This window comes from Oncorhynchus mykiss, chromosome 2 (genome assembly GCF_057628025.1).
Source record: "Oncorhynchus mykiss isolate SJ-2025 chromosome 2, ASM5762802v1, whole genome shotgun sequence".
Lineage (NCBI taxonomy): Eukaryota > Metazoa > Chordata > Actinopteri > Salmoniformes > Salmonidae > Oncorhynchus > Oncorhynchus mykiss.
This window is the reverse complement of record NC_143023.1, coordinates 82,748,948-82,763,910: the sequence shown is the minus strand read 5'-3', so window position 1 is coordinate 82,763,910 and position 14,963 is coordinate 82,748,948. Positions and strand designations below refer to the sequence as shown.

The 14,963-nt window shown below is 43.8% G+C and overlaps 1 protein-coding gene across 4 annotated transcripts in view; it reads right to left on the bottom strand.

The window, feature by feature from the left end:
• bmal2 (basic helix-loop-helix ARNT like 2) overlaps positions 1–7,501 on the bottom strand; it is a 33,742-nt gene extending 26,241 nt beyond the window's left edge. Inside the window, exon 1 of one of the 4 annotated variants that reach the window (XM_021574156.3) lies at positions 6,759–7,501. Coding sequence is in view for 1 of the 4 variants with exons in the window: in XM_021574146.3 (XP_021429821.2) it covers positions 6,759–6,816 (58 nt within the window). In the remaining 3 variants the exon portion in view is untranslated. The remainder of the gene's footprint in view (positions 1–6,758) is intronic. The other 3 variants (XM_021574146.3, XM_090209588.1, XM_090209585.1) reach the window with 3 other exon arrangements.
• Positions 7,502–14,963: the final 7,462 nt, after the last annotated feature.

Sequence of the window (14,963 nt, the reverse complement as noted above, 5' to 3'; positions counted from 1 at the left end):
AAAATCTCTTTTTCAAGAGCGCCCTGGCCAAGATAGGCAGCACCAAGTCATTACAAAAAAATTAGACAGACAGACAACACGAAAGACTACAAGTAATCTAGTAAAAACCATTGAATTTACAAGAGTATAAAACAGCAAAATAAAAACATTGACAGGTAAGGGAATCAGCCTCAAACCTTCATCAGTGATTTAAAAACACCAATCGGGACAAGATTTTCCAGTTTAAAAGTATTTTGTAAGGTGTTCCAAGACGATGGCGCAGAGTACATAAAAGTCCTTTTACCAAATTCAGTTCGGACATTTGGAACAGTTAGCAGGATAAAGTCCAGCGAACGAAGAAAGTACCCACAACATTTCTGAACAATAAAAATGCACAAATAAAAAGGTAGTAACCCCAAAATGATTTGTAACTGACTGAGTAGTGACTAAGTGACTGAGCCTACGAGTGACTAGAGAAGGCCAGCCAACCCTGGTATACAAAGTGCAGTGGTGCGTAAGGGTTTTGCAGCTTAAAATAAATCTCAAAGTGCCATGGTAAAGAGTGTCAATTGATCTCAACTACTGAGCGGAAGCATTCATACATAAAATATCCCCATAAAGGCATAAATGGTGCTGATACTAGCCTCCTTCTGGCTTCAAAAGAAAAACGGGCCTTATTCCTAAAACAAAATCCCAATTTCAGCTTCAATTTTTTTGTAAGTTGTTGAATATGCAATTTAAAAGAGAGGCCGTCATCAATTAAAATTCCAAGAAATTTATATGAGGTTACAACCTCAATAGCCTATGTTTGGAGTGTTGGCAGTCAACGTTGTAATAGGTTTCAACGAGCCTGGCCTATCCTACATATCAATGCATCGCACTTCTAAAATCAATAAGTTTGGAAGAGCGCATCTTTGGTAACCGGATGAGAGGCACTCTTTGGAGATGGACACATGAACAAGCTAAATTAAGTATGGAGGTAGGAATAGGTGTATATGTTATAGAATGAAATATATTTTCAATTCAAGGCACTGACTTAACATATTTTACACAAAATACTAGGCTTCTGTCAATTGTTGCCAATGTGTGAGGCAGATTCTCAAAAAAAAATCTGTAGTTGATATGGCACTATATTTGTAAAGCAGACAAGCGGCTCTCTTTGAAAATGGGGATGACAGCCTACTTGAACAAGCAAAATTAAGTATGCAGGTATGTGAACTGTTCATAAAGCATGAGAGCACAAAAGCACAAATATATATATATCACACACACACAAATATATATAAAAGTATGTTGACACCTCTTCAAATTAGTGGATTTGTCCATTTCTGCCACACCGGTTGCTGACAGGTGTATAAAGTTGAGCACACAGCCATGCAATCTCCATAGACAAACATTGGCAGTAGAATGGCCTTACTGAAGAGCTCAGTGACTTTCAACGTGGCACCGTCATAGGATGCCACCTTTCCAACACGTCATTGCTAGAGTTTCCCTGGTCAACTTTAAGTGCTGTTATTGTGAAGTGGAAAATTCTAGGCGCAAAAACAGGAGCGCCGAGTGCTAAAGCGTGTAAAAATCGCCTGTCATCGGTTGCAACACTCACTACAGAGTTTCAAACTGCCTCTGGAAGCAACCTCAGCAATATAACTGTTCATCGAGAGCTTCACGAAACGGGTTTCTATTGCCGAGCAGCCCGACATAAGCCAAAGACCACCATTCGCAATGCAAAGTGTCAGCTGGAGTGGTGTAAAACTAACCATCCTTGGACTCTGAAGTAGTGGAAATGCGTTCTCTGGAGTGATGAATTACACTTCACCATCTGGCAGTTCAACGGACGAATCTGGGTTTGGCGGACGCCAGGAGAACAGTACCTGTCCAAATGTATAGAGCCAACTGTAAAGTTTGGTGGAGGAGGAATAATGGTCTGGGGCTGTTAATGGTTTAGGGCCCTTAGTTCCAGCGAAGGGTAATCTTAACGCTACAACATACATTGACATTCTAACCGATTCTGTGCTTTCCCAACAGTTTGGGGAGGGCCCTTTCCTGTTTCAGCATGACAATGCCCCCGTGCACAAAGTGAGGTCCATACAGAAATGGTTTGTAGAGATCGGTGTGGAAGAACTTGACTGGTCTGCACAGAGCCCTGACCGCAACCCCATCGAACACCTTTGGGATGAATTGGAATGGCAACTGCGAGCGAGGCCTAATCGCCCAACATCAGTGCCCGACCTCACTAATGCTTGTAGCTAAATGGAAGCAAGTCCCTGCAGCAATGTTCCAACATCTAGTGGAAAGCCTTCCCAGAAGAGTGGAGGCTGTTATGGCAGCAAAGGGGGATCAACTCCATATTAACGCCCATGATTGACGAGATGTTTGACGAGCAGATGTCCACATACGCTACATGACCAAAAGTATTTCAAAGCACTCAGACCATTTAAAACCCCTTTATTCATAGGCTACTTGCCTATAAATGGCCTGGATAAAAAGACAACTAATACAACTATGCAATGCTGCTAAACCAATCTTGATTAAGGGGAGGGTAGGGTATGCTTAGTTTTTAATCAAATTAAACTAAATGGGGGAGAAACCAGTAATTTAAAAAAAAAGTTTAGAAATACGAGATTCACCAGCACAAAAAGGCACATCCCTCCTTCCATGGGCACTGAGAGTTATTGCTGGATCAGCTGCGCTTCCTCTCTTCTTCTTCTGTGGACTTTATTTGCCGCTTAGCAACCAACTTTAAGGTGTATTACCGCCACCAACTGGACTGGAGTGAGGACCAGAGACAGTGAATGTTTAAATCCTACCCAATGTTCTCATCTCCCTAAGCAAACAAAATACATAACTAAATACTACAGCCCCTGAAAAATTCCCCAGTAGTTCACTTATGCTTGGCTCTTCAACCCCATACTCCCCAAATCTAATCACAATCAATCCCTTTCTCAAACATATTTCTGGCACTGAAATAGAACATGTTCCACAGTCTCCATCTCCCCCTGACAATCACACCTCCCAGTCTGATGTTTCCCCACCACTTTCAATGTACTATTGAGCCTTGTGTGTTCCAGTCTCAGCCTTGGGACTACACTTTCCTCCCTTCTCTCTCAGCCTGAGGACCTCCCTGCCCCCACCTTTCCTGGATCTTATTCTGGTGTCTTCCACAACTCTTGCCACTTATTTTTAACCACTGTTCTTATTAATCCCTTGGCTTCTGCTTTACTGATTGACAATTCCATCTCAATATTAGGATGTTTAAGAGCCTGCTTGGCAATAATATCCACTTCCTCATTCCCCTCTACTCCCACATGAGCTGGTACCCAGAGGAACATCACAAATACCCCATCTGTTCACCCTATACAAACACTGCAAAACCTCATACAATACATCCTGTCTGCTCTGAGACACATGAATTTAAGCTCATCAGTGCTGCACAGGAGTCAGGGAAGATGAATACCCTGTGTGGCCTCACCTCCTCCACAACCAAGAGTATTGCCAACAGCTCCATTGTGTAAACAATGATCCGTTGGTCTTTTCGTCATTGCCAACATAAACTCAGGAACACTAAAAGCTCCTCCTATACTCCCTGTTTTATGGTTCTTAGATCCATCTGTGAATATATTCAAGAATTTCCCTCCCATACAACCCCAACTCTCTCACCTGACTAAATACTTTTTTGCCCCACTGTATGTGAAATGTCAACACTATCAGCCTATGGCTTGAAAGAGTAGTAGGGTCTTTCCCAGGTTTCAGTATTGGCACCATTACCGCCTGCTTCCAACTTCCAGGCAGCTTCCCTTCCTGCCACACCTTATTGTAAAGGCCCAATACTTTCTGCATTGTTTTGTCACTGAGATGAGCTATCATGATGTAACACATATCATCCTTCCCAGGAGATGTTACCCCAACTTTAGCGAATGCTCTCTTCATCTCAGCCAACGTAAAAGGGCCATTCATTGTACCCCCACCATCTCGCTCTGATCCAGCACCCCTGAATGTTCTCCTCTTACCCTCTCTCTCCCACGCTGCCCCACTTCGGTCAGATTGTTTGAGCTGTGCACCTTCACAAATGCCTGGGCTAACATCTGACTTCTCCATATCTCTCACTGCAATAAACTCCTCACTTTTCAGCACAGGGAGATCCCAATATATTTTGATCCCACTCATCCCCTATACCTCGCCCACGGGAGTGGTCCTGCCTATGTTTCCACAGAACCGGCACCAATACGCCCTCTTAGCTGTCCTAACGATCCTCCTTACTACTGCTTGTGCTTGTTTATTCTGAATCAGGTGCTGGTAATTATGGGACCGTTTCAACATTCTGAAAGCACTGTTCCTACTCTTCACTGCTTCTCTACACTCTTCACTCCACCAGGGTACTGCATTACTCTCTCTCCCCTGTACCCATAGGAATCACCTGCATTGCGGCCCCTACTATTGTGTGCTTCTGCTCTTAAAATCCATGCCATTATCAACTGCATTACCGTTGAGACCTTTTTATATAACTCCACATTAGATTGGCATGAAATTGTCACTTTTGACCTTGTTTTTAAGGACACACCTCAAATATTGTCACCCCTCCCACCTCAGCGGAAGTGAGCTGATGTTAGATAGGTAAATTAGCGAACCTGGCATTAGGGCTGGAAAAAGCCAGAGTGACAGTTTTTAGATGACAACATTTCAAACTAACTTGTGCTTGACACTTGCCATAGGTCTCAAGGACTGTGTGTGTCTATAGCTGTTTGATAAAGCATATGCAGTGTGTGCAAGCATCCATTACAGTTCTGAGCCATTGTATGGATGCAAAATGGCTCCATGTGTCTTGATCTGATGTAGGCTACTCTGACAGGCGGCAGATTTCTCTTCATCTAACATATTCACCACACAACTTTGTCAACAAAACTACAGTTTAAGAGCATATGAATGTTGAGAATTGTAGCCTAAACAATATTTTAGTTCTGTAAATAAATGCACGAGACCTACTGAGACTAGCTTGAGGGGAGAGAGAGCACAACATAGTCAGGCCTAGAAGAGTTGCTGTTTGACCTAGATAGGCCTATTGTATAACTGTCACACCTCAGCACTCAGCCTGCCCATAACACACAGACAAGGAACATCTTTATGAAATGATCGAACACAGTGAATTTTTTCTAATATACAGATGACGAAAAACCATACAGTGTCAATACAATCCAAATACAGGCCATGCTATCATTATTTTCTCTAGTCCTTAAAAACTGTGTTTTGTTTTGGTGATTTCAAATCAAATCGTATTGGTCACATACACGTGTTTAGCAGATGTTTAGCAAATCTAAGTCAAGGAATGGAATTAATAATAATAAATATATGGATGAGCAATGTCAGAGCGGCATAGACTAACATACAGTAGAATAGTATAGAATACAGTAAAAACATATGATGAGTAATGCAAGATATGTAAACATTATTAAAGTGGCATTATTAAAAAAGTGACTAATGTTCCATTTATTAAAGTGGCCAATGATTTCAAGTCTGTATGTAGGCAGCAGCCTCTGTGCTAGTGATGGCTATTTAACAGTCTGATGGCCTTGAGATAGAAGCTGTTCAGTCTGTTCATAGCTATTAGATCCTAGGCCGTCATTGAATATAAGAATTTGTTCTTAACTGACTTGCCTGGTTAAATAAAGGTTAAATAAATAAATAAATAAAATAAAAGGGGCTTAAACATGTGGAAAACTTTGCCTCATATTTATGTTTAGGCCTAATATAATAATATATTTGGCTAAATACATGTTTTTAAAAAAAAGTATTATCAACAAATAGCCTATAGTATAGAGCAATGTAGGCCACTAGTGCACTATGCTTGCACAACCACTAGGCTCTCTCTTTACCACAGTCATCAGGCATACAATAATGATTGAAAAAGTTGTTTTTCTGCTAAATAAATGTTACACTCGTTATTGAACTGTTTGTTAACGGTAACAAACGAAGTAGGCCATCTTAATTAACACTTATCAATAATGGCAGTGATATACACAATATACACAATTTAGTGCAAAAAACAAACACAAAATGCAACCCAAAACTGTTGTATTTTCTACATTTGTAGCAATCAAAGACAAATAGTAGCCATACCATTTAGGCTACGGCCATGGCCTAAATATCAGGCTATTGTTTTTGGTATAGCCTTTCGTTGCAAAGATTAATAACATAGGCCTATATGTAGGCCCATCAAATAAAAAGTATAACTTTTAGCTTATCAACCACATGCATATCTTTCTCATTGCTGCAGCGTATCTTTAGAAAAATTACCCCAAATCATAAGCCTACATCATTTTTTATCGCTTTGTCTGAATTGTAGCAGATTTCGGACCTAACGTTGACAATAGAGGCCTATAGACTACTATGGAATAACATAGCATAACATAGCCTACAGTGGGTCGGGCTATAGCGCACTATGCTAAGCTATTCAAGGAAACATATATCATTAGACGTGTGTTCTTGCTACAGTTGCCGACAGTATTCATAAACCTCGACGGCGATACATAGTAGCTACCCAGCTACCTAATTTGGCTACATTGTCAACAGGAATATCGTAGTGTAAGATTGCTCGACTGATCTACTGACCTAGTTTTGGATAGGGCGCAGAGGAGCTTTGGCCAATCATTGAGACGTTTGCATAGTTCCCCATACCCCTCTGCGGCCACTTTAGAACGGGCAATCACTTGCGAGTCGACACAGGCTGAAAAAATGAAACCAGTAGAAGCTACCAGATATAGTGGGTGTCCTGTAATGTAATTTACCTGTCTGTTCCCCTGTCGTTCTGTCACCGCCGCCAGCCGCTGCATTCCTTGCCGACATGGCTGGAGCCGGTACGCCGGGGCCCAAGACTCCAATGCATGTGGATAAGGCGGTAGTATTGGATAGTGTGGAGGGAAGAGGGGGGCAGTGTGTTGTATAATTGACTGATTTATTCTTCCAAGGGTGGAGCGATCGGGGAGACAAAAACGTGAAAGGAAAGTACACGGTGTAATAGGGACACAACGTAACCTACAAATCCGTGAACTTGCGGAAGTGGAGACACAGCGTCCATCCACCGTCTGGCCAAAGATGGTTTAGTATGGTAGGCATCACTGCACTCAAATCACCCATTAAAAAAGCACGGCTCTTCACGGATTTTCTTTCTAAGTCGGGGTGAGAGGACATAGAAAGAAATAGTAATGGCGCCTTTTTATAAGCGATAACTCTGCCATGGTTCGTTGGACCAAGCCTATAAGGCAAATTAATGTACTTTTGGGGGGAATATTCACCGAAACTAATGATTGTGGTAAACACAGGTTTAGGCGATACGTTTTGTTCTTTCGCTTTTTGTGAAATTTGAAGAATGTATGAAATAAAACAAAACACATAAAGGTCATGTTAACTGACGGTATAATGGCATAGAACAAAACGTATATACTACCCTAAACCTGTGTTAACCTCGGACCTTATTTTCTGCGTTTATTCCAAAACCCTATTCTTTCCGCATTAATTTTTTCCAAAGGGGTGGCTGAACGAACCATAGGCGAGGTCTATAGTGAATATTACGAAATTAAGGTGACGTGATCATGAGCTAAATTTCAGAATTAAAGTTTCCCTGAATTGTTTTTACTTAATTTACAGGAAATGTTTCTGATTAAAAATCACAAAATCATAGTTTAAAGTGACTTAAGCATACATTGCTTGCTCTTTTGTTTTTTTGGCCGAGTGTCAGTAAAGCACTGTAAATAGTTTTTTTTTAAATAAATGTGATTGATTGATTAGTCTACACATGTTTGCTTCTGTACCATTTAAACTAAAGGTCTACAGCTATTTTCTACTGTACTGTTAGTTCTATATACAGTGCTATCGGAAAGTACTTAGACCCCTTGAATTCTTCTAAATTTTATTACGTTACAGCCTTATTCTAAAACTGATTCAATTGTTTTCCCCCTCATCAATCTACACACAATACCCCATAATGACAAAGCAAAAACAGGTTTTTTAGAATGTTTTGCAAATATCTAAAAAATAAAAACTGACATCACAGAGGTATTCGGACCCCTTACTCAGTACTTTATTGAATCACCTTTGGCAGTGATTACAGCCTTGAGTCTTCTGGGGTATGATGCTACAAGCTTGCACATCTGTATTTGGGAAGTTTCTCCCATTCTTCTCTGCAGATCCTCTCAAGCTCTGTCAGGTTGGATGGGGAGCGTCGCTGCACAGCTATTTTCAGGTCTTTCCAGAGATGTTCGATCAGGTTCAAGTCCGGACTCTGGCTAGGCCACTCAAGGACATTGAGACTTGTCCTGAAGCCACTCCTGCATTGTCTTGGCTGTGTGCTTAGGGTTGTTGAACCTTTGTCCCAGTCTGAGGTCCTGAGCGCTCTGGAGCAGGTGTTCATCAAGGATCTCTCTGTACTTTGCTCCGTTCATCTTTCCATCAATCCTAACTAGTCTCCCAGTACCTGCCGCTGAAAAACATCCACACAGCAGGATGCTGCCACCAACATGCTTCACGGTGTCACGACTTCCGCTGAAGTTGGTGCCTCTCCTTGTTCGGGCGGCATTCGGTGGTCGTTGTCACAGGCTTTCTAGCTGCCACCAATCCAAGTGGGCTGTCATCTGCCTTTTACTGAGGAATCGCCATTATGAAGCTCAGCGGGGATTGGAGCATGAACTGGGATACGTTTCGAGGTGAATGGGAGGACTATGCGCTAGCAACGGGACGTCTGGAAAAGGACGATGAGGTAGTGGCTGCCACTTTGAGGACTATAATGGGAACTGAATGCCGACACGTATACAAACACAACCTGAACCTAACAGCAGCTCAGCAAGGTAACGCTACAGCTATTCTTGATGCTCTTGAACATTCCTTTAAGCCAGCAAAGAACGTAATCTACGAGCGTTATGTTTTCGGTTGTTGCAAACAGGAGGACGGGGAGTCTATTGACAGCTTTGTCACTAGCTACATGTGACTATGGGGCTTTAAGAGATGAACTGATCAGAGATACGATTGTGCTTGGCATAACTGATGAAGGCACCCGCAGACGTTTGCTGAGAGAACGTGACCTGACGCTGGCCTTGGCAGTGGAGACATGCCGTGCAGCAGAGCTTACTGATATACGGATAAGGTCCACGGAGCTAGAAAGGCAACATATGGACAATGTCAATGCTACATTCAGGCAGCCAGTAAAGAAATTCCCCTTCGCCACAGCTAATGCTAATACTAACAGCCAACTCTGCAGTAGACAACACCAATACATGCCGATATTGTGGCATTTCTCATGGACGAGGAAAAAAACACTGCTCAGCCTATGGAAAAATATGCAAATCCTGTGGTACAGCTAATCACTTCGCAAGGGTCTGCATGAAAAGCAAGATAAAGGAGGGTAAAGTGCACTCCATGGAAACAAGCACAGATGAAGGGAACGACAGCACAGAGGATGTATATGCTAGCGAGTGCATAGCGGCAGTGAGGGCAAAAGGACAAAAGTGGTTTGTCACTCTGCTACTTAATAATAAACCACAGCAATGCCAGCTAGATTCAGGGGCCACATGCAACATTATGAGCCTTAAAGACAAAAGGAGGCTCGCGCCCAGAGACAAACTCACACAGAGTAGCACCAAGCTTAAACTGTATCCAGGCCAGTTCATGACCTCTTTAGGCCTGTTTGTGACAGAGTGTATTTTACGTGGCCAGAAACACACCCTTGAGTTTGAAATAGTTGAGGCTAGTCAACAGCCATTACTGTCAGGTTCTACATGCGAGCGCCTTGGGCTTATTAACTTCACCATCCCAGCTGATCTTAACATTATAGACAAAGTCCAGGCTGGGCCCCTGAGCAAGGAGACACTCCTAAGCAAGTACCATGATGTCTTCAACGCACCGGTCGAGTCAGTTCCTGGGGAAGTCCACTTTGAGTTGGACGCAGCAATCCAGCCTGTCCAGTGTGCACCCTGCAATGTACCAGTGGCCATGAAAGCAGCTACGAAGGCTCAGCTTGACAAATACAAAGCAGATGGCCACATCATATCCGTCACCGAGCCTACAGACTGGATAAGTAATATGGTTATCGTCATGAAACCAGACAAGCTACGGATATGCATTGATCCTAAACACCTCAACCGGGCTCTGCGACATTCACATTACATTATGCCCACGTTGGAGGATGTTCTTTACAAGCTCCCAAAGGCCAGAGTCCTCATGCTCGTGGATGCCAGGGATGCCTTCCTGCAGTGCAAGCTCTACGAGCCCAGCAGCTACATGACCACCTTTTGGACACCCTGGGGCAGGAAGAGGTGGTTGAAGCTTCCGTTTGGTGTCTCCGTGGCTCCAGAGGTGTATCAGCAGAAACAGCATGAGCTGTTGATGGGACTCAGTGGCGTGGAACCCATAGTAGATGACATCCTCGTAGTGGGCTGTGGGGACAGTGATGAGGAGGCAGAATGTGACCATGATGCCAAGCTGCTGGCCCTGATGGTCAGATGCAGACAGGTCAAGCTAAGGCTAAGCATAAAAAAGCTTCAGTTTAAAGTGCCAGAGGTCCGCTTTCATGGGCACATCTTGTCCTCCACCGGATTGAAGGCGGATCCTGAAAAAGTGAAGGCTGTCTTGGAAATGCCCCACCCATCTGACGTGAAGGGAGTGCAGCGCTTCGTCGGATTCGTCACCTACCTGGCCAAATTCCTACCGCGGCTCTCTGAAGTGTGTGAGCCACTAAGGAGGCTCATGGACAAGGACACCATCTGGCATTGGCTCCCAAAACATGACGCAGCAGTGAGGGAAATAAAACAACTGGTCACCCAGACACCTGTACTGCGATACTACAATGTGTCAAAACCTGTCACGATTCAGAGTGACTCAAGCCAGTATGGACTTGGCTGTTGCCTCATGCAGGAGGGCCAGCCTGTGGCATTCGCCTCTTTTTCTACTGTGTTATTGACTTGTTAATTGTTTACTCCATGTGTAACTCTGTGTTGTCTGTTCACACTGCTATGCTTTATCTTGGCCAGGTCGCAGTTGCAAATGAGAACTTGTTCTCAACTAGCCTACCTGGTTAAATAAAGGTGAAATAAAAAAGAAAAATAAATAAATAAGGCACTCGCCCCAACAGAGCAGAACTATGCCCAGATAGAGAAGGAGTGCCTCAGCATTGTGTTTGCATGCCAACGCTTCCACCACTACCTGTACGGGTGCCACAATATTACAGCAGAGACAGATCACAAGCCCCTTATTGCTATATTCAGCAAGCCTCTTCTGAATGTCCCAAAACGACTGCAGAGCATGCTACTGGCCCTACAAAACTACAACCTCAAGGTGGTGTGTAAGCCAGGGCCAGAGACGTATGTGAGTGACACGCTCAGCAGGGCTCCATGCATGAACAACAAGCAGTGTGCAGCTTACAAACAGAGCAAGTGGATGTTGAACACATCAACCAGGCTGACTACCTCAATGTTACGGACCAGCGCCTTATACAAATCAGACAGCCCACAGACAGGGATGAGCAACTCCAGGCATTGAGATCTGTGATTCTGATGGGCTGGCCCGACTGCAGGGAAGAAACTGCTTTAGCCGTCAGAGAATATTGGCCAGTCAAAGAGGAGCTCAGTGTTCAAAACGGAGTAATATTCAAGTGTCAGATAGTTGTTATTCCCCGGTCTCTGCGCCCTGAGATGTTGGTGTGTGCACTCAAGTCACATAGGAGGTGAGGCCTGTTACAGACAAGCATGTGACACACTGTATTGGCCAGGAATGCAGAGTGAAATCAAAGACTATGTCAGTAAATGCACAATCTGCAATGAATATGCCATTGAGCAACAGAGAGAGAAGATGATGTCCCACGAGCTACCGATGCGCCCCTGGCAGATAGTAAGTCTAGATCTGTTCCAGCAGAGTGGCAAAGACTTTCTGCTGGTAGTCGATCATTACTCAGACTTTTGGGAGATTGACCTCCTCCCCGACCTCTCAGCAGAGACAACGATCAAAAACAATCAAAAAATTTGCTGCATGATGGGAATTCGAGCACGTCACTTCATCACCGCGACACCCAAAAGCTAATGGGAAGGTGGAGTAAATCGCAAAGAACCTCTGCAAAAAGGAGAGGGAAAAGATGCCTGGAAAGCAATCCTGCAGTGGCGCAATACCCAGACAGAAGGTATGGATAGCAGCACGGCGCTTAAAAGCAGCTCTGCCAGTAGCCAGCACTCTTCTGGAGCCATGTGTGGTGACAGACGTGCTGGTGAAGCTACGTCACAGAAGACAGGTCTCCAAGTTACGACAAATCTACGACAAATCAGCAAAATACTTACCTGAGCTCAGGGTGGGTGAAACGGTGCGAATGAAGCCACTACCAGGGGACCGGACAGGCCTCTGGAGACTCGGATCCTGTGTACAGAAAGTGGCACCACGCTCCTACTTGGTCGAAGTGAATGGATCACTGTACCGTCGTAACAGGGTTGACCTTCGGATTGCTGAGCCAGCACCTACTCAGAACCCTGATGGTCAAAGGGGTCACATGACAAAATACGGAACCCCAGCAAGTCACATGGGGCCTGAGGCACTGGGCGAAGAGCCAGGGGATCACAGGTCTGCTGCTCCTTCGCCCATCAATACTCCCCTTAGACAGTCAGGTGACACGCCTGTGCGGGAACCCGCAGTCCTCGCAGACAAGCCCCCTGTCTTTTCACGCTGCGGGCGTCTGTCCCAGCCACCAAAAATACTTAATCTGTAGCTTTCCCATCAGTGATTGTTGACAGACAGAGATAGAAGTGAAGAGAATATCAAAATGTGTTGTTGTTACCTGAGGAAAAAAAAAAAGGAAAAAAAATACTAAACTGTTCATGTTGGAAATTATTACTAGGTTTGTTTTGTTCGTGAATTGACACCTCCTGTCCTATTTTATTAAAGGGAAGATGTTATGGGTGTAAGATGGCACAGTGATGCCATCTGTTGGTAAATGTTGATTACTGCAACTCACGTGTTTTCCCGGTGTGCTTGAGATACCCGGATGTATTGTGATGTACTGAACAAGACTGGTTACTCGCATCAATGCTTCTGTCTCGTCATTTAACATTCAAACACTACGATTTGTTATCTTGTGTTCAAGTAACCTGAGAACTTTTATTTTGAAGCTTTTTGCTCATTTAGACCCATTAATATCGCTTAATGCCGCAGATTTCACGGAGCTCTGAGAGTCAACGTAGCCTACAGCAGTCGTCACTACCACAGCCACAAAGTCATAAACCCCGCCTATTTCTTAAATGTATTTTCTTAAAATCTGATTTTAAACCTAACCCTAACCTTAACACACTGCTAACCTTATGCCTAACCTTAAATTAAGTCCAAAAAGCTGATTTTTGTTTTCATAAATGTATTATAATATAGCCCATCTTGACTTTGTAGCTGTGGTAACTAGTGACAACTGCCTACAGCTTGTGATCTATTCTACTGTATACAGCTATGTACTCAACAGCAGGGGCGGTACCAGAAGGGGGGCTGTGGTGGCACCAGCCCCACCTCCAAGATTATTGGCCACCTTTGTATGCTATTTCTGATACAATTTTCAGAATTTCCATGGCCACCCATGGACTGGTTCTTGGTCCCCCCATTAGAATATTACTAGAAACGCTCCTGTTCAACAGTGAGGCATTGGTCTAGCTATGGCTGTCCATGACCCACCATCGACAGCTCCAATGCCCTCCACATTCATCCAGCGCAAGTTTTGATGGATTTAAACTTAAGGTATCTTGTATGGAGGGCTGAGGCTTTAACATGGAAATAGGCAGACATACTATCCAAATTAAATAGATAGACACACTCTTTTAGCTCCGGAATTATTAACAAAGAAGAGGTGAAGCAATATTGCTTAGAGAACCACTTTAAATTATGCACCTTCTATAAAGGGGTTATAGACTTAGCAATCAGTTCATTATAGATATGGTCTAGGCCTGTACCTCCTTCTAACCACTAGATGGTAGGCACGGCTTTTCCTGAAAGTGTAAAGAGAAGAACCCCAACGGAGTTAAATGTACACTCCGGACCCCATTGTCTCCGACAGGTGGCATCATTTTAATGTGATGCATCTCAAATGAACATTAATGCAAACATGAAGAGTCGTTGCTCTATCTGATGTGAGACAACACACCAGGCCCTAGTTTTATGGCCCTATCAATGACCCATCATATGAAACCACAACCAACATATCATCATGTCGTCCCAGATAACTCCTTACTGAATTACACTCCTAGAGCATCATCTCCACCTCAAGGAAACAAAATCCAGAATTCCCTCATTTCCTCTTAGACTAAATGTTCTTTCCACCGAATTGGAGGGTCTGGATAGTGGGTCCTTGCAGAAAAAGTGGGTGCAGGGCATTTTCACAACACACACAGAGACACATGCGCGCGCGCAGCACTGCCCCAAGCCGTCACTCTGGTGCAACCCATTAGTAAAACAGAGTCTAGAGCTCGGTGCACCACCGATACATTTTTAAATCTCAATATCCGCATGCATATTTAATGACCCAGCAAATACAGAGAGTCACACTGGAAAAAGGTGGGCTGGTGGGGCTTGCCCGTACCAGTTAAATAAGCGTGAAGTTAGGGAAACCCCCATAAAGGTGTCATTTGGTGTGACTGAATAGATGCACATGCAGGTAAGTGTATACCTGCAGAGCAGTATGACACTGGCGATAGCTAGCTACAGTATCTCTGTCTGAATAGCTCACCGGTAGCTAACTACAGTATCTCTGTCTGAATAGCTCACCGGTAGCTAGCTCTGTTGCTGCTGACAGATAATCCAAATGATAGTCCTATGGAAAAGCTGCCAAAGAATGGGGAGTGGTGTACCGGGAACATGATTATAGTTGAGTCTTATGTTACACCACAGCATCCACGGTACTCTTGTCTCTCTTTGAATGCAGCTTGTCAATATTTAATCATTCATCCACTAGGTTGGTATCAGATGAACATGGTTGGCTGAGGATG